At 41.0% G+C, this 20,331-nt stretch overlaps 1 protein-coding gene across 1 annotated transcript; it reads right to left on the bottom strand.

Moving 5' to 3' along the window:
• Positions 1-1,214: 1,214 nt before the first annotated feature.
• LOC112402480 (olfactory receptor 9Q1-like) lies at positions 1,215-2,160 on the bottom strand. The gene is given in 3 exon segments (XM_024749436.1): positions 1,215-1,715; positions 1,718-2,130; positions 2,133-2,160. Coding segments are annotated over 3 exon segments (942 nt in total).
• Between the last annotated feature and the right edge of the window lie 18,171 nt (positions 2,161-20,331).

The raw sequence follows: 20,331 nt of genomic DNA on the forward strand, positions 1-20,331 counted from the left end.
AAAAAAAAAAAAAAAAGAAATACTGCCATTTGCAGCAACATGGATGGACCTATTATGCTTAGTGAAATAAGTCAGATGGAGAAAGACAAATACAGTGTGATATCACTTATATGTGGAATCTAAAAATATAATACAAATGAATGTATATGCAAAACAGAAGCAGACTCACAGACACAGAAAACAAACCTATGTTTACCAAAGGGGGAGGGACAAATTAGGAGTATGGGATTAACATATTCAAACTACTATGTATATAGCTCAGGGAGATCAGTTCGGTGCTTTGTGACCAACTAGAGGGGTGGGATAGGGAGGGTGGGAGGGAGACACAAGAGGGAGGAGATATGGGGACATATGTATATGTATAGCTGATTCACTCTGTTATAAAGCAGAAATTAACACACCATTGTAAAGCAATTATACTCCAATAAAGATGTTAAAAAAAAACAAACAAGAAAACAAAAAAACTACTATGTATAAGACAGTAAGCACCAAGGATATACTGTATAGTACAGGGAATTACAGCCATTAATCTTGTAATAAACTATACTGGAGGATAATCTACAAAAATACTGAATCACTATGCTGTACACCTGACACTAACACAATATTGCAAATCAACTATAGTTCAATTTTAAAACATTTGAAAAAATAAACATAATCTAAATACTGAATTCTAATTGATGACATCATTCTACATTATATAGTGTAGAAGAGTACTAATACTGATGTCTGCAACTTACTTTGAAATGCGTCAAAAAATAAGGTGGATTTGTGGATGAACTGATGGATGTATAAATGAATAGATTGATTATAAATATGTGATAAAACAAAAACATCTAGGTATTGGGTATAGGGAGTTCATTATGCATTATTTTCAACATTTCTGTATGATGGAAATCTTTCATAGAAAATTTGCAAAAAAAAAAATGTAGTCTTGTAGTAAGACGTGCCACATCTGAATCACACAGGATTAACTTCAGATTCTTTTGTCACTTGTCCTGAGAGCTAGAAATCTCACTCCAATGTCTTCTCAGGCTGCCTCTTTCTTTCCTTGCTTTCTGTCCCTGGAACTAAAAGTTCTGGTTCTTTTTTAATGCCTTATGCCATGACGTATTCATCTAAACATTGAGCGTGCTATAAATAATGAGTTCCCAGAATGCTGGCACTGCAGAGATGATTCTCAGGAATTTCCAAGGTTGAACAAGGTTGGATGGCTACGACAACCTGGCTCTGTTGAGAATTTTCCTCAGAGCCTCCTTCACTTCCTTGCTCCTCAGGCTGTAGATGAGAGGGTCCAACATGGGGATCACTGTTATGTAAAACACAGACACCACCCAGTCCTCCTCCGAGGACTGGCCAGAGTTATGTCTCAGATACATGAAGATGAGGGTCCCAGAGAAGAGTGACACTGGAGTGAGGTGAGAGGCACACGTCCAGAAAGTCTTGGCCCGGCCTCCCGCAGAGGGAATCCTCATAACGGCCAAGATGATGAGCAGGTAGGACACCAAAATCACCACCATGCAGGCAGGGATGACAAAAATGGCAAACACAATAATTACCACTTCCTGAGTGTAGCTGTCCCCACAGGTTATCTTTAAGAGAGGAGGGAGGTCACATAAAATGAAGTCAATCTCATTGGTTCCACAAAAGGAGAGCGTGAAAGCTGAGACCTTCCACACCAAGGCCCTGAAGACACCAGCAACGTAAGCCCCCCCCCCTCAACACACACACACACACAACCCAAATGGGCCTTCCTCCTCATGACAGTGACATAAAGCTGGGGTCAGCACACGGCCACATAGCCGTCATAGGCCATGAGGGCCAGGAGGTAGCAGTCAATGGAGCCAAAGAAGGTGAAGAGGAAGAACTGGACAGCACAGAGTGTGTAGGATAAAGTGGCCCTGTGCTCCAGCAACACGGCCATCGTCAGAGGCACAGTGACAAACGAGTAGCAGATGTCCATGAACGAGAGGTGACTCAGAAGGAAGTACGTGGGGCTGTGGAGTCGGAGATCCGCGCAGATCAGGATAGTCATGCCCAAGTTCCCCAAAGGGGTGATGAGACAGATAAATAGAAACAGGAGGAAGAGAGGTAGTGCCCATTCAGGCGAGTCAATGAAGGCCATGAGGAGGTCACCAAGGTGAGGTTCTTCTCTGCCATGAAGCCAGAGGCACCTGAGAAGGCTAGGATGAGAAGCAAGTTAGGGAACTATAAATAGGAATTAACTGTATTTCTAGGTTACATGTATTGAACAAGTGCTATGGACAAAATAGGCTGGGGTCCACGTGGGGCTTCAGAGATGCCTGGTCTTAACTCCTACTTCTAAGGGAGTTCTGTGACATGTCAAGAAAACTGATGTGGGTAAACATTTTCAGAATAGGAGTGCTTTTTCTCCCACTTTTTATGGCTAACTAGCTGTGTGAGCCCCTGCAGTCAGATAGCCACAGAACCGAAGTTTCCTTATCGCTCCAATAGGGGCTGATACATGGGGTCCTCTCTACCATGGAAATATCCACCTCAGGACTTTGTCCCTTTTTCTCTATGACCATACCTCCTCCCTTATTTCAAACCATCTCTTGCCTGGATCAAAACAAGAGCCATATAGCTAACAGCTCCCACCACCCTCAGACTTGCTTCTTGCCAACTTTTTTTTTTTAACATTTTATTGTTGTTGTTGTTTATATGTGCTTTTTATTGTGAGTTTTTAAATTTTTATTTATTTTTTTATACAGCAGGTTCTTATTAGTTACCTATTTTATACATATTAGGATATATACGTCAATCCCAATCTCCCAATTCATCCCACCACCAACCCCCCCCCACCCCGCCTCTGCTTTGCCCCTTGGTGTCCATACGTTTGTTCTCCTCACTGTGACCAGAGAGATATTTCTAAGACTTTCTCATCCCCCTGTTAAAAATCCAGTCATGGCACCCCATCAAGGATAGGATATTCTTTAGACTCCTCGGCGTGTTGGGGAAAGCCCTCCGGGGGGCTCTCCCCCACTTACTTCCTCGTGTCCCTTTCTTACGCCCCACTGCTTGCACCTCCAGCCACGCTTCTCTCCAGCCACCTGAATTGTTTACAGCTTTTCTAATGCCCCACATTCATTCACATCTCTGTGCTTTCCACAGGCCACCCCTTCTGCTGAAACACCTTGTCTTTCCCATCCTCAGGGTCCTGCCCAACTCCTATACCACCTTCAGACCTCAGCTCAGATCCTACGTCCCACAAGAAGTCTCCCTTGAGTCTGTCTTCCCTGGTCAGGGTATGTGCCTCTGGAGCTCAGCACATTGTAAAGCCTCAATATGTTTTGGGGGAATAAAGTTATCAAATGAGATATAAAGCATATTGCAAAGAGAAAGGCATTGTGCAAATCTTCAGGGGATTATGTTTGGTTTGTTTTGTTTTGTTTTTTTGCGGTACACAGGCCGCTCACAGTTGTGGCCTCTCTCGTTGCGGAACGCAGGCTCCAGACGCGCAGGCTCAGCGGCCATGGCTCACGGGCCCAGCCGCTCCGCGACATGTGGGATCTTCCCGGACCGGGGCACGAACCCACGTCCCCTGCATCGGCAGGCAGACTCTCAACCACTGCGCCACCAAGGAAGCCCTGGATGGGGTTTTTACAACTCCTAACATCCTTAGAGCTTCTCCCAAAGTCAGTGCCCAGCTGACCAGGGACTACTCCTGGGGCAATGAGTGGGGCTTTGGCCACAGTACAGGATGGTATTAGGCAAGTCCAGGACTAGGGTGAGGTGAGTGAGGCACTCACCTCGGATTCAAAAGTTAAGGTGGCACCAAAACCTTTAGTAAACAAGGTAAATGATCATATAATATTATCAAAAATAAAAATCAATGCAAAAATCTCTATGATGAATAAAATATCAAAATTTTCAGAACAACTTTTTTTTTTAGATTCCATATATGTGTGTTAGCATACGGTATTTGTTTTTCCCTTTCTGACTTACCTAGGAGCAGGACAAGAATAAAGACGCAGACGTAGAGAATGGACTTGAGGACACAGGGAGGGGGAAGGGTAAGCTGGGATGAATTGAGAGAGTGGCATGGACATATATACACTACCAAATGTAAAATAGATAGCTAGTGGGAAGCAGCTGCATAGCACAGGGAGATCAGCTCAGTGCTTTGTGCCCACCTAGAGGGGTGGGATAGGGAGGGTGGGAGGGAGACGCAAGAGGGAGGGGATATGGGGATATATGATATATAACTGATTCACTTTGTTATACAGCAGAAACTAACACATCATTGTAAAGCAATTATACCCCAATAAAGAGATTTAAAAAATAGTAATAATAAAACAAATTGAATGAAAATACAGGTACAGAATAAAAATAAATATATATCAAAATTTTAAATAAAGAGCACCAGTATTACTGATTTTCCTTTCGCCTCAGTCTCCGTTACAGTACAGCATAGCACTGGTACAGTACGCTTGAAAAGGAGGGTGAGACCAACAGCTTCCAGGGCACAGGCTTAACAAGTGCCTTTTAATGGACATTCCATTTCTTTCCTCTCTACCCTCCAGTTAGGAAAAGAAAACATAGGAAAGTCAACCTAATAAGACCTAATACTTGCAGAGTAGCTTTAACTATTTCCAAGTACTGTCTTCATTTTCACAAGACCCCTGTGGGACTGAGAGAGATAACAAATTCCTCCTCTGTACTCATGAGGAAACACGGCAAACAAAGGCCCAAGGTCATGTAGTTACCTGGTGAATGGACTAGAAATTGTGTCGGTCCTGGTTGCTAATGGACTCTGCCTAAACCACAGGCCCTACAGCCCAAGAGGACATATTTTTATGACCACACATACATCCACATCCACGCCCGAGCTCACTAGACGAGGACGAGGTGAGTCCTCTGGGCTCTGCTGTATTAACAAATTACCTTAAAACCACAGTGACTTAACACAATAAATTTAAATTTACCCATGGAAACGCCAGTGTGGGATAGGTAGTCCTCCTCTGTCTTGCAGCTAAGCCATTTTGTACAGGTGACCTTCAAGACTGCTAGTGCATGGGAGGACAGGGAAAGATCAAGCAGGATGACACTGAGGACCAGGCCTGGTCTGCCTCCCTCCCACCTACATCACAGTGACCTGAAGCCAGTCACAGGGGTTCAACATTACTGCCTACATAACCTAGAGGATGTAGGGAAGCGCACAGATATTTGTGCAAACAAATATTTGGGCTGAAATCTCTGCCACACCCCTCACCTTCTGTGCATCCTTTGTGCAGGAGAAAGTCTAGAACCCACCCCAGAATTTCCAAGGACAATCAAGGGCTCACTCTTGCGTTTGCATGGCTCTGTCTTCCTGCTTCCGCTAAAGCATTATTTACACTCGTGCCTGCTTCCCATTACTTCTCACCCTTTCCAGTACCACATCATGCCAAGCATGAAGCATGGCCTTTTGTCTTTATCCTTCACTCTCTAAAGCAAAACTAACACAGTGCATTTGTTTGGGTAGCTGACTTTTAATAAAAATATTGTAGAGAACTTAAGAGGTTCATAATACTTCACAGATTAGGGAGAAAATTAGAATTGAATAATTGACGTCATTGTGCTACAAATTCCCCAGCCACTTCCATCACAAGAAATTTGTCTCTGGCTGTCCCTGGCCTCCACCTTAAGCCTGCCTGCTACTATAGGACCTGTATCTTTCTCTGCTGAGATCTTCTTTTATTTGTATTTCTCTTCTCCCAATTCCCCAATCTTCCAAATCCCTATCTAGTCCAATCTACTGGGAGAAGGCTCAAAATTCTTTGTATACTGTCATGCATGATAATATGAATCATTAATACCCAAATACCTTCCATTTAGACCGTACATTAGAGGTTCTTAAACGCCATAATCCAGATGCCCTTTAAGATGTTTTCCTCAACAAAAGGAAATGTCTCTCTTCAATAGAAAAAAATTAGGTCAAACTCCAGCTAGCATTTAATTTTTTTTTTTTTTTTTTACTTTTAACATACAAAATAACGATTTAGTGCTCCAAGATGCCTTAGAAACTGGGTTAAATAACGAAAACTGTCTTTACTAAATAATTTCTCGGAGGCTTCCGTGTGATAATATACTTTATAAATCTCCAAAATGAAGTATGTATTATGCAACAATTCTCAAAAGGATTTGACAATGGAATGTTTACTAGGCTACTCTTGTGTACAAACACCCACAAATTCAGTGACACACAAGAATAAGCATTTACTCTCACATTCATAGGTTCCAGGATTTGGTTCATCAAGGCTGGGCTGGGCTAGCTTAGCCAAGCTGCAGCTGGGTTCCTGATTTGTTTCACATGTCTCTCACCATTTTGGGGTCAGCAAGCTACTGAAGACATGTTCTTCTAACGTGGCGGAGGCCCAAGTGAGCAAAGTTCCATTATCAAAATACATTCGAGTCTTCGCTTACATCCGGTCTGCGTGTCTGTCAGCCAAAGAAAGTCACATGGTCAAGCTCAACAATCTGGAGCAGGGGAGTATATTCTATTCACAGTGGAAGAGGAGTTTTCAGAACACTTTTCCCTACCATCCATAAATACTCAAGTCCTACCACCGAACCACATGCAAAATACATTCATCACCACCTGAGACCACCCACCCACACAAGCCTCTACAAAGTACAAGTCATGCCTTGGTATCCGTGGGGGATTGCTTCGAGGACCTGCCCCGAATACCCAAATCCGCAAACACTCAAGTCCCATAGTTGGCTCTCTGTATTAGTGATTCCATACTCATGGTCCCACAGTCATGAATTCAGCCAAACATGGATCCTGTAGTACTGTAGTATGTATTGAAAAACAGTCACATATAAGTGGACCCCTGCAATTCAAACCTGTGCTGTTCAAGGGTCAGCTGTACATCGTTGGGATCAAAGTTTAGGATCTTGTGATCTCTATCAGCCCAGATGCAGCTCCCCTTGGTCTAAAGAATTATGAACTAAAAAGACAAGTTATCTGCCTGCCTTACAAACACCCAATACACATTGGTGAACCGTGCAGGATAGCCACGGTAAACATACCCATTAGAAAAAAGGAAGGATGGTAGGCACATGGCAGGCACCGGTCCATAGGAATTCTGAGATCCTACTGGGCAAATATTGCCATGTGTCCCGACCCTGGGGTATGAAATGTGCCTTGTTAGGCCATGAACCTTCTCCTTGGTGGAGATAGGGCACCCCGGGTGGGTGTCCCTCAGGGCTCTTAGAAAATATCATGACCGTTAGATCTTTCTCATACCCCAAAGTACTTTAATCCTAAATATAGATAGCTTCTATTGTAGCCTTTTCTCTTTCATTTGGTATTCTCTAACCACTTAGAGTTTACCAGAGAGAGGACATGGTAAATTTTGGTTAAGAATATGGATCCTGGTATCAGACCGTCCGGGTTGGCATCCTGGCTCCTTCACGTTCTACCTGTGTGATCTTGGGAAATATGCATAATCTCGGTGTGATTCAACTACCTCATCTGTAAATTGGGAATAATAGTACCAACTTCATAAAGTTATGGAGCAAATCAAATGAAAGTGACATGAGTGAGAGAAATAAAGCCACTCTTCAGTAAGGTATCTGATCTTCACTATCAGAAGAGTGTTTCCCAGACCTCTTCCCAAATTCAACCTTTCTTCCTACTTCCCGTCTGAATCTTTACACATTCAATGACATTGCAGAGTCCCCACGAACTGGTTACTTTAAGGTAGTAGTAAACTTTCTATCTGGGTTTTAATGAGGGTAAACCTCACCGATAATAATTGTGAAGCCACAGAAATAGCCAACATCCCTGAGGGACCATGAAGTACCATGCAAAGCACTTTACATGTAACTTCTCACTTAAAAACAAAATTATAAAGCACTCAGACAAAATGTAACATTTCTAACCATATAAGGAAATATCCTCATAGATGATAAAGCGATCTTTGGTTGGTAGTTCTCGTAAATTCATTATGCAATTGTCATCTCATCATCTCCCTATCCCATTTTGCTCTCTCTACTCTAGCTCAGTGTTAATGTTACTGCTGATGTCAGTCTTCCCTGTTGTTAACATTACACAAAAATCTTTATCAGTATTTCTTCCCATTAAAATACGGAATTTCTTTGCTGACATTCTGCCTCTGTCTTTCATTGCTTTCCCTGGAGGCAGCCTTTATGGGAAACTCCTTACTGGAAGATACTCTACCTCTGGGGGGCTGGTTCCATGCCTCCTGTGTCGCAACCACTTGCAAATGATAACGATAACCCAGATGATTAGTACAACAGAGGAGGTGTTTGGTGAGCATTTTGCAGAACTATGAAGATAATTAGTACAACTTGGCTTTATTAAGAGGTTTCCTCAGGGCCTCCTTCATGTCCTTGTTCCCCAGGCTATAAAATCAGAAAGTGCAGCCCGGAGCTTACAATTGTGTAGAACTTGGTCCCAGCCTTTTCCCCTTCCAGAGACTTTCCTACATCATTGCGTACATAAAATAAAGCTCGAGTCGCAAAGCTCAGCCCTACTGTAGTTACGTGAGAGGCAAAGGTAGAGCAGGTCTTCGCCTGGTGACCTGACTTGCAGATGTTTAGATGGACTGGTCAATGAACAGCTAAGTGAACAGGATCACAGCTAGTCTGGTCAGAATCATATAGAAAGCAAATCATATATAGTAACAGATATCATATAGAGAAAAATTATATATAGCAGCAGCTGCTAGAGGAAGCTATCTCCCAGGTCTGTGCCAATAGCAATGGGAGGTCACAGAAAATAAAATCAATTTCTAATTTATAGAGGGAGATGAAGAAGGTGAAATGTGTAGATAGAATTGCACTTGTCAAACCCTCTAAAATCCGCTGTCACCAGCTTCTGCTCTACGTCCTGAGAGTCATGATGGTGGCGAAAAGCAGAGGTCAACAGTGGCCACAAAATAATCGTAAACACATCTGAAAATCTAACTAATGTTTTCAAAGATGAGGTCCTAGGTTCACACAAGTAATATTTTGGGATTTTAAGCACTGGATTTTACATCCATTCCCACTGTAAAAATTGAATAAACAGAAACCTCAGTTAAACAGAATCGAGAGACCAGAAGGGGGAGCTCTCATGCCCTGTGATGACAGCAGAGCCCAGCAGGAAGAAGAATGATGCCTCTTTCCTGGAACTTAATATCGTCATTCAGACGAATCACCCTCATTTCTCTGACTCATATCTGCTAGTTCATATGCTTGTCGGTAAAGGCCAGGCTCAACATTGGATGAAAACTGCTAATAGGGAAAATCCTAAAAAGTCTCTAGAATTTCCCCTGGGAGAGCAGCCCACTAACTTATTATATGAACAGGCTTAGTCAATCGCTAGGGGGCTTTGTCAAGCAATTCCTGGGCTTTTCTGAAGCCTGTTGATTGGAACAAAATTCAGGCTTGCGTTCACAAAAAAATCTGATGAACCTTTTCATGGTTATTACAATTAACTTCAGATTATACTTAAAGAAAGTTCTGGTCTTCCTTCAGATGTCGATTCCACCTGTGTAGCATTTAACTCTATGTCTATTAATGGGCTGAACCAGGACCTTCCCCTTCTAGTAAAAAGGACCAGGATGGAATGGGAAACTATATCCACTCCAGATTTAGTTAATCTGGCAAACCAGCTCTCTCATACTCTAGATGAGTCATCTCAATAGAAGACCAATAAAATTCTTAATCTTCAACTCCAGTGAATGAAGGCTCCTAAATGAAACCAAAACTCTCTTAGCTTCTGCTATTGCATAGAGTCAGGACACTGGAAAAAGAATGGTACAAATTTAAGGGCTTAGGCACCTTCAGCCCTCTCACCAGCCTTTCTGATGTTCTCCCGGATCTCCATGATGAGGCCCCAAGGACTACAGGGCCTCTTCCCAACCCTCCCTCTTAAGTGTCTTGGAGAAACATTTCTCCAGACTGGAGATGAACCTCTTCCGATCCTAACTGACACCAAATCCACACTCTCAGTGCTCAAGCCAGCTGTTGTAAAGCAGCCCCTGCCTCGAACAGTGGAGATCTTCAATGAACCTCAAAATGTTCCTGTCTCTGAAGCTATCCACTTTTGTTTAGGCCCTTTGAGTGATACCTACCATCTTCCCCTTAGTTCCTCCACCTCTATCCATTTATTAGGCCGAGACTTCTTAAAGAAGTATCATGCCAGAATTCCTTTCTCCCAAAGGGGGAAAATAATTCTAGAATTTGACAGTAGTCATCAAAGTAACCAACCAGGTGAATTAAATGGTACTTTGACATCTTTTATTTGTTGTGTTTCTGACAACACTAGAGCTGATTCGGTAAACACTGATCATTTGTCCCTATTAAATCAGCTACCGCTTTCCTTAAGAGCAAAATCTCCAACTGATGTTGGCAAAATTCATAGCACGCCTCCCATCAAAATTCAAATAGACCCCTCAGTCTTCCCAGAATTAACCACACCCTACAAGTAAAGGAGCCCTTCAAGGCATAAATCCCAAGGCTTGAAGCCTCTTTATCCCTTGTACTAGTCCCTGTTAACACTCGCATTTTACTGGTGAGAAAGCCTAAGGGCTGAGTTTTGGTCCTGGACAACACCTCCAGGTTTGTCCAGGACCTTAAAGCAATAAACAGCATTGTCAATGGAATATTACTCAGTCATAAAAAGGAATGAAATTGGGTCATTTGCAGAGACTTGGATGGACCTAGAGACAGTTATACAGAGTGAAGTAAGTCAGAAAGAGAAAAACAAATATCATGTATTAATGTATATATGTGGAATCTGAAAAAACTGGTATAGATGATCTTATTTACAAAACAGAAATAGAGACACAGACATAGAGAACAAACGTATGGATGCCAAGGGGGAAGGGGGTGGGTGGGATGAACTGGGAGATGGGGATTGACATATATACACTATTGATGCTGTGTATAAAATAGATAACTAATGAGAACCTACTGTATAGCTCAGGGAACTCAGTGCTCTGTGGTGACCTAAATGGGAAGGAAATCCAAAAAAGAGGGAATGTATGTATATGTATAGCTGATTCGCTTTGCTGTATGGTAGAAACTAACACAATATTGTAAAGCAGCTATACTCCAATAAAATTTTAAAAAAAGAAAAGAGCTGAGAAGTTAAAAAAAAAACATTGCTATCCCTCAACACCTTGTTTTTCCTACCCTCATATGTTACAAACATCCATTCCCACTGGAAGTAAATTCTTTACTGTAATTGTTTTATGCAGTGCATTCTTCAGTACTCCAGTTCATGAAGCTAGAAAATACCTTTCTGCCTTCACTTGAGGAGAAAAACAATTCACCTGGACAGTAATGCCTCAGGGTTATACTGAGAGTCCTTCTTATTTTTGCAAATCCTTAAGGCTGATTTGGATGATATAAAGTTCCCTAGAGGTTCTACTTTGTTACAATATGTGGATGATTTGCTTCCCTGCTCTCCTTGCCAGGCGTCCTCACAGGAAGTCAGTATGCACTTAGTTTTAAGGGGATAGAAGGTCGCCAAAGAAAAATTGCAGTTTGCCCGAACCCAAGTTCAACATTTAGGGCATCTGATATCAGAACAAGGGCTACATCTAGATCCAGATAGACTTCATGGTGTCCCAAGTTTCCCCAAACCCAAAACTAAACACTAACTAACTCTGAAGTTTTCTCAGCTGGTTTGTTATTGCTGAAATTGGATTACAATTTCTCTTTTATGGCCAAACCTCTATGTGTTTTATTCAATAAAAACAACCCTGACTCAATTTTACGAGAAGAACTGAATGATATAGGCTTCAAGGTCTTAAGGCCTTAAAGGAAAGTTTGATGAACCCACCTGCCCTTGGGCATCCCAATTATCAGGTTTCCTTTTTCCTTTTTTTTAATATGAAAAGGAAAGAAATGCCCTTGGGGTACTCACCCAAGAAAACAGGGACCATCCTTGACCCCTAGGGCATCATAGCCAGCAACTGGACCCAGGAGCCAGGGATATGACCCTTCCCTTAGAGCCACTAAGGCCACTGCCCTTCCTGTTGAGGCCACTGAGAAAATCACGTGGGTTCTCTGTTAACCATTTTTGCACCTCATGCGGTAGAATCTTTCCTGAATTCTCACCACACCCAACAACTTTCAGCCATCCATCTCACCTCCTATGAAGTCCTTTCATTAACTGCCCCTCCCATAATTCCTTTATGTTTTAATAATCTTAACCTGACTACTCTCCTCCCCTTTGACACTGACAGTACAATACCTGTGATTGCCTAACACTGACGGACCACCTCCTCATGAGCTACAGGAAATTCCATGGAGTAACACTGACTTCCCATGGTTCACTGACGGTTCTTATTTCAAAGGTAACAACAGCAAATATTGTGCTGGATATGCTATTACAACTCCTTTTGATATTGTTGAAGCAGCATCTTTATCTATGGCTAATTCAGCCCAGCACACCGAACTATATGCTCTTATACAGACCTGTACTTTAGCCAAGGACAAAACTGCCAATATTTATACTGACAGTGAATATACTTTCGGAGTAGCTCATGATTTTGGAATGTTGCGGAAGCAACACGGCTTCCTTACTTCCAGTGGAAATAAAATTAAAATTGGCCCCTATGTTCAGGAATTATTGAATGTAATGTTTTTACCTGCCACTTTAGCTATCATTAAGATTCTGGGGCATTCTAAACTCGACTCTCTGGAAGTGAGCTGCTATTTCAGCAAGGAATGCTGCCCTTAAAGCAACCAAGAGGGGCCAAACTCCATCGTGGTCCAAAGAGTTATTCCCCCAAACGACAATTTAGAAAAACTGGCTAGAGGTGCTCAAAAATTGGCCTAAAAAAAAGGAAAAACAAAACTGGAAATTTAACAATTGTTGGTTTGATAAAAAGAGAAAGCTGTGGTTTAAACCAAATAACAACCAAATCCTACCAGACACTCTAAAGTTCCCAATCCTCACGACTGTACATGCATTAAACCACTGGCCTACTGACAAAAAATAGTCTTCATGAATCAGTATCAGTGGGGAAATATTAGCAAAGCCCCCATAGCGCTCACCTCACTTGTCTCACTAAGTACAACACAGGAAGCCTGTTCATACTGCTCCTGGACTTTTTTAACCTCCTAACAGACCGTTCAAGCTCTGGCAAATGGATTTCACACAACTTCCTCTGAGTAATAGATATAAATATGTTTTAGACATGGTCTGCATGTTTTCACACTGAACAGAAGCTTTTCATTGCAGACAAGCTACTGTCTCTTCTGTGGCTAAAGTTCTTTTTGGAAAAGATCATCTCTACATGGTGAACTCCTCTTGAATTTCACAGTGATTGAGGAACCCACGATAGTAGCCAAGTGCCTTAAAAGTCTGTGCTGTTTGGCCAGTTTTACAACATTTTCACTTCACCACTCTCAATCCTCTGGTTTAGGTGAACACACAAATGCCATTATAAAGACTCAGTTGGCAAAATTTGTAGAGGCCCTCCAAATTCCAAAGCGCTGCTGTTGGTCCTTCTAAATCTTATATCTACCTCTTTAGGAACTCATAAACTCTCACCCTTTGAGATAGCCATGGGATGCCCAATGTACTTACCCACAACAGATAGATGGAGAGATAGTCTATTATGGCAAAGGCCTAATTGCTTCTATTAAAAATAACTATGCTTTGGTAGAGCAATTTTTTACAATGCGACCTTGGGAGAAAAAGACCTTAAGCATCGTACCTTGCAACCTGGAGATTTTGCCTACTGTAGAAGACACCTCCAGAAGAATTCTCTTCAACCTCATTGGAAAGGCCCCTATCAGACACTGCTAACCAACTCTTGTGTCACTAAGCTCCAAGGAACTGACCCTGGGATTCATGTGACATACCTAAAGAAAGCACCAAACACTGACTGGACCTGCATATCATCTGGTGACGTAAAAGTAAAGATTACCTGGAATTGAAACAGACAACATCTGATGAGACAGCTTTCCCATGATATCTAGACCAAGCCTGTTGGAAGTTTCTCGCCAAAACTTTGATGATGACATAATGCTTCAGATGATCTCCCATGTCTATGATCTTGATAACACATAAACTTCAGATAAAAAGTACCTGAGAGGGCTTCCCTGGTGGCATAGTGGTTAAGAATCCACCTGCCAATACAGGGGACATGGGTTCGAGCCCTGGTCCGGGAAAATCCCACATGCCGCGGAGCAACTAAGCCTGTGCGCCACAACTACTGAGCCTGAGCTCTAGAGCCCATGAGCCACAACTACTGAAGCCCACCTGGCTAGAGCCCGTGATCCACAACAAGAGAAGCCACAGCAATGAGAAGCCCTCGCACTGCAAAGAAGAGTAGCTCTCACTCACCACAACTAGAGAAAGCCCACTCACAGCAACGAAGACCCAATGCAACCAAAAATATAAATAAATAAGTTTATAAAAAAAAAAAAAGTACCTGAATGTTCTCCCTCCTACCCCTTCCTGTTACTCAAATGTGACCTTAATAGATTTCCAATTTGTGCATTTTCCCTCCAACATGAGATACTACACCCAGGAAAGATCTTTCTTGACATTGTGGGGGGCGGGGTGGGAGGAAGTCTCTGAAACTGGAAAACCTGACTCTTGATCAGTGATATTTTCAGAGAAAGACCTTGATCAAAAGGGGGAAAGGAAAAAAATTAATAAACAGAAACTTCAATTAAATAGAGTTGGGAGACCAGAAGGGGGAGCCCTCACATCCTGTAACAATAGCAGAGTCCAACAGGAAGAATAAAGACCCCTCTTCTTTCCTAACAAGGACTCAGCCAATGAAAAGTCATGGACTTTTTGTTTACTGTAACCCTCCCAACTTCCTCTTCCCCTCTATAAAACATTCTGTTCATCATGTGGGAACTTGGACACACTCACCATGGTTGCAGACCCCGAATTGCAATTCTCTGCTGATCCCAAATATATCCACCTTTGCTGGAGAAATATCTGGCAGTCTATTTTTTTCAGGTTAGCACCACCATCCAATACCTTGTGTTCCTTATAGACCTGTTTTACCTCCATGATTCAGGAAGCAGTGATTACTTGTCATGCACTTTCCCTTCAGGAGTGGGCCTGATACATCCTGAACTAAAGGAACCAATTGAATGTCTAAAAATAGATTTTTTTTTAATACATTAAAGAAAAAATAGTCTTGACATTAAAGCTTTTAATTGTAAGAAAGACTGTGTTAAAAATAAGATGTTTTCCTTGGAGTTCCTCAAGATGGATCTTTTAATGTAAAGAGCAATCCTGGAAGTCAGGAAGCAGAGAGTTTATACCATGTGCCTAAAATTCACACTATGATAGTCATTTTCTTACTTAAAAGGGAAAAAAGACTGTAACGTAAGCTCTGACAGTTCGCTTTTCTTTTTGTAATGCAAGTATCTGACTTTAAGCTTTGACTGCTGAGGCATCCACTTCACAGATGCAACAGCTGGGCTTTCCTGGTGGCGCAGTGGTTGAGAGTCCGCCTACCGATGCAGGGAACACGGGTTCGTGCCCCGGTCCGGGAAGAAAACAAAGATGCATCAGCTTCAATGAAGGCTATCTGGAATAAATACATTGCCCCCCACCTCATGAGCCTCCTTTGTTTTAGAGATCCTAAATGTTGATGTGGTCATTTGGGCCAATGTTTTTTCCTCTCTTTTTTCTATCTTCCCATGCTTTAAATTCCCACTATTCTGTTTCAAGTTCACTAATAAAGAGCAATCCAGGGAAACCCCAGACCCCCACCCTTAACCTCAATAAAAGCAGATCCCCAGGCCTGTTCTCAAGCTCTCTCTCTGTCTCTACTGGAGGCTTCCCTGTGTGCCCCCTGGCGTGCCTTGTACACTCCAGGGCTTGTAAATAATAGACTGTTTTTGTCTTCAAAATTTCCTAATGGTTATTGCTAGAGGGTGTCTTGCCATCATAATAAGAACCACAGGGTTGCTCCAGTTGTAACAATTGTTTGCGAAGGGGAACATCAGTGAGAAGTTCACTGGGCCCCCAGGCATTTCTAGGGATAGCATTACTATCAGTAGGCTGAGACCAGCACAAAACAAAGATATTATCAGTAAGCAAAGGAGAATAAACTCAGAGCATATCCTGATTAGATTATAGATGTTGTCTGGATCTTAAGAAAGGCCCCAGGCCCCAATACCCTCCAACCCCAGATGAGTCCCAGAGAGGGTCACTATAGGTGATAAAAGCCGCCACCTCATTTTGTAGAAGAATCTGGAAGAGAAGATACCTGTGCCTCACTTCCTAGGGTAATGGCAAGGCTTCTAGGGATTTTTCTGTATCCAACATCGCAGCAGAAAAACATGTCAGCAATGGTCAACGGTTGATGGAGGCAGAGGGACCAAGAGTGACTTCACAGAATCCTGACACTTCAGTATAAAAAAACTGATGATGTATTCATCAATTATGAAACAACTGTTAGAAAACCAAAGGCACTTTAGAACCATACAAAGAGAATACGAAATATGCACCTCTTAAGAGAGAAGCCAAGGCTTGGCCACGGGCAGCAGTGGATACAAGCACATGGCAATAAGAACCAGGAAGCGCCAGCTCCCTCTGCACAGAAGAAAGTGAGAACAGAGGAATTCGTTGTACTAAATATCCTACCCCCAGTGCCAGGATGATACATAAAAGCCCTGGGAACTTGGATCCCTGCCAGGTGGGAAGAAGGTAGTAAAGAAGAGAGAGAATTTTGAATTGACTGAGTTTAAATCCTGAATGGGCCATGTTTACAACTGAAAGTGACTGAGTGGCCTTCCATTGGAAAGAATTCATCTTTTTTTTGCCTTCGGTGGAAAAAATGAGTTCAGTTATAATAAAATATTAAGAAGCTATTTTTGTTGCACCCTGGTATTGAAACTGTAAATTATAAAACTATTAGAAATGTCAGCAGCAGGGACAAGAATCAGAAACCCAAGTTAAGAGACACACACAAAAAATAAATATCTGTTTAATAAAAGCTCAAGACAAATAAAGAGAATGATAAAATGTAAAGAATAACAGAAGGAAATTTCCTTTTGCTTGAAAAAGTATCTTAAGCTTTCAGATCCAAAGAGCTCAGCAAGATCTTGACACCAACATTGAAAATTAGATATGCTTCTAGATGCAAGGATAAAATGAATACATTACATACTAATGGAGGATAAAAAAAAAAAAAAAGACAAGTGATCTATATGGGACCAAGAAGTAGACAGCCATCAAATTTTGCATCTACTCTAACGCATACCAGACGTCAAAGAAAAGAAAAATGTCTACAAATTTCACATAAAATCATTTTGAGTCTAGAATTCAATTCCCAACCAAACTGTCATTCAAATATGAATTAATCATACAAGACACATTCTCTGACCACAAGGTAAGGACCACAGAAATTAACAAAAGTCCAGCCAAAAAGAATATCAACCATTCTGACACATTGAAATAGCCTGTTTATTTACACTCAAGATAAAGTGGAACTCATCTTCAAACTTCAAACTATTTAGAAATAACTGACACTGATAAGTATATACTAAAACCTGTGAATTGTACCAACAATGGTAAAAGGGAGAAACTCTATTTGTAAATACATTTATTAGACTATGTAGGCAATTAAAATAAATGAAGCATGTTACAAGCAAATACTAACACACACACACACACACACACATACATATGCACACACAGCCAAAAGAATCTAGAAGAAAGTTAAAAATAAATAAATAAATAAATACAGCAAAAGTAGAGGGTATTAATATGTAAGACAAATTTTTTAATGGACCCGATAAATAAAACCAGGAGCTGGCTCTTTAAAATGATCAGTACAACAGAAAACACTGCCAGTCTTTCGAATAAAAAACAGACAGAAAACAAAACAAATAAATGCCATTAGGACTGAGAAATGAGAAAAACACAGTTTGTAGAGGTAATTTTAAATTATGAGAAAGGACAGTTCGTACGTATCACACTGACAAAAAATTAAATATGGCCAGGAGTTATGTATATCAATATGACTAAATCTCAAAACCATTATACTGAACAAATTGTTAAAGATGTGAACATTAGGGCAGCTTAGATGTGAAGTTTTAAAATAAATACAAAGAAACTGTGGGTTATTATAAAGACATAAATATGTAGTAAAAATAGAAAAGCAGGTATGGGAACGTTAACAACAAATGCAAGATAGTAGTTACCCCTGGTAACTTCCATATATATATGTTAGCATATGGTATTTGTTTTCCTCTTTCTTAATTCACTCTGTATGACAGTTTCTAGGTCCCTCTACCTCACTACAAGTAACTCAATTTGGTTTCCTTTTATGACTGAGTAATATTCCATTGTATATATGTACCACATCTTCTTTATCCATTCATCTGTCAATGGACACTTAGGTTGCTTCCATGTCCTGGCTATTGTAAATAGAGCTGCAATGAACATTGTGGTACATGACTCTTTGAATTACGGTTTTCTCAGGGCATATGTCCAGTAGTGGGATTGCAGGGTCATATGGTGATTCTATTTTTAGATTTTTAAGGAACCTCCATACTGTTCTCCATAGTAGCTGTACCAATTTACATTCCCACCATCAATTGCTTCATTTGCAAATATTTTCTCCCATTCTGAGGGTTGTCTTTTCTTCTTGTTTATGATTTCCATTGCTGTGCAAAAGATTTTACATTTCATTAAGTCCCATTTGTTTATTTTTGTTTTTATTTCTATTTCTCTAGGAAGTGGGTCAAAAAGGATCTTGCTGTGATTTATGTCATAGAGTGTTCTGCCTATGTTTTCCCCTAAGAGTTTTATACTGTCTTTCCTTACATTTAGGTCTTTAATCCATTTTGAGGGTTTTTTTGTGTATGGTGTTAAGGAGTGTTCTAATTTCATTCTTTTACCCGTAGCTGTGCAGTTTTCCCAGCAACACTTATTGAAGAGACTGTCTTTTCTCCATTGTATATTCTTGCCTCCTTTATCAAAGATAAGGTGAGCAGAGCTTCCCTGGTGGCGCAGTGGTTAAGAATCTGCCTGCAAATGCAGGGGAAACAGGTTTGAGCCATGGTCTGGGATGATCCTGCCTGTCATGGAGCAACTAAGCCCATGCGTCACAACTACTGAGCCCATGTGCCACAACTACTGAAGCCCACGTGCCTAGAGCCCATGCTCCACAAGAGAAGCCACTGCAATGAGAAGCCTGCATACCACAATGAAGAGTAGCCCCTGCTCACCACAACTAGAGAAAGCAACAAAGACCCAGTGCAGCCAAAAACAAATAATAATATAAAATAAATTAATTTTAAAAAAAGATAAGGTGACCATTGTGCATGGGTCTATCTCTGGGCTTTCTATCCTGTTCCACTGAACTATATTTCTGTTTTTGTGCCAGTACCATACTGTCTTGATTACTGTAGCTTTATAATATAGTCTGAAGTGAGGGAGCCTGACTCCTCCAGATCCAGTTTTCTTTCTCAAGATTGCTTTGGCTATTCAGGGTCTTTTGTGTTTCCATACAAATTGTGAAATTTTTTATTCTACTTCTGTGAAAAATGCTATTGGTAATTTGCTATGGATTGCATTGAATCTGTAGATTGCTTTGGGGAGTATAGTCACTTTCACAATGTAGATTCTTCCAATCCAAGAACATGGTATATCTCTCCATCTGTTTGTATCATCTTTAATTTCTTTCATCAGTGTCTTATAGTTTTCTGCATACAGGTCTTTTGTCTTCTTTGGTTGGTTTATTCCAAGGTATTTTATTCTTTTTGTTGCAAAGGCAAATGGGAGTGTTTCCTTAATTTCTCTTTCAGATTTTTCATCATTAGTGTATAGGAATGCAAGAGATTTCTGTGCATCAATTTTGTATCCTGCTACTTTGCCAAATTCATTGATTAGCTTTAGTAGTTTTCTGGTAGCATCTTTAGGATTCTCTATGTATAGTATCATGTCATCTGCAAACAGTGAGAGTTTTACTTCTTTTCCAGTTTGGATTCCTTTTATTTCTTTTTCTTCTCTGATTGCTGTGGCTAAAACTTCTAAAACTATGTTGAATAAGAGTGGTGAGAGCAGGCAACCTTGTCTTGTTCTTGATCTTAGTGGAAATGGTTTCAGTTTTTCACCATTGAGGATGATGTTGGCTGTGAGTTTGTCATATATGGTCTTTATTATGTTGAGGTAAGTTCCCTCTACATGTACTTTCTGGACAGTTTTTATCATAAATCAGTGTTGAATTTTGTTGAAAGCTTTCTCTGCATGTATTGAGATGATCATATGGTTTTTCTCCTTCAATTTGTTAATATGGTGTATCACATTGATTGATTTGTGTATATTGAAGAATCCTTGCATTCCTGGGAAAAACCACACTTCCATGGTGTATGATC

The sequence above is a fragment of the Neophocaena asiaeorientalis genome, unplaced genomic scaffold, assembly GCF_003031525.2.
Source record: "Neophocaena asiaeorientalis asiaeorientalis breed wild unplaced genomic scaffold, Neophocaena_asiaeorientalis_V1.1 scaffold43, whole genome shotgun sequence".
NCBI lineage: Eukaryota > Metazoa > Chordata > Mammalia > Artiodactyla > Phocoenidae > Neophocaena > Neophocaena asiaeorientalis.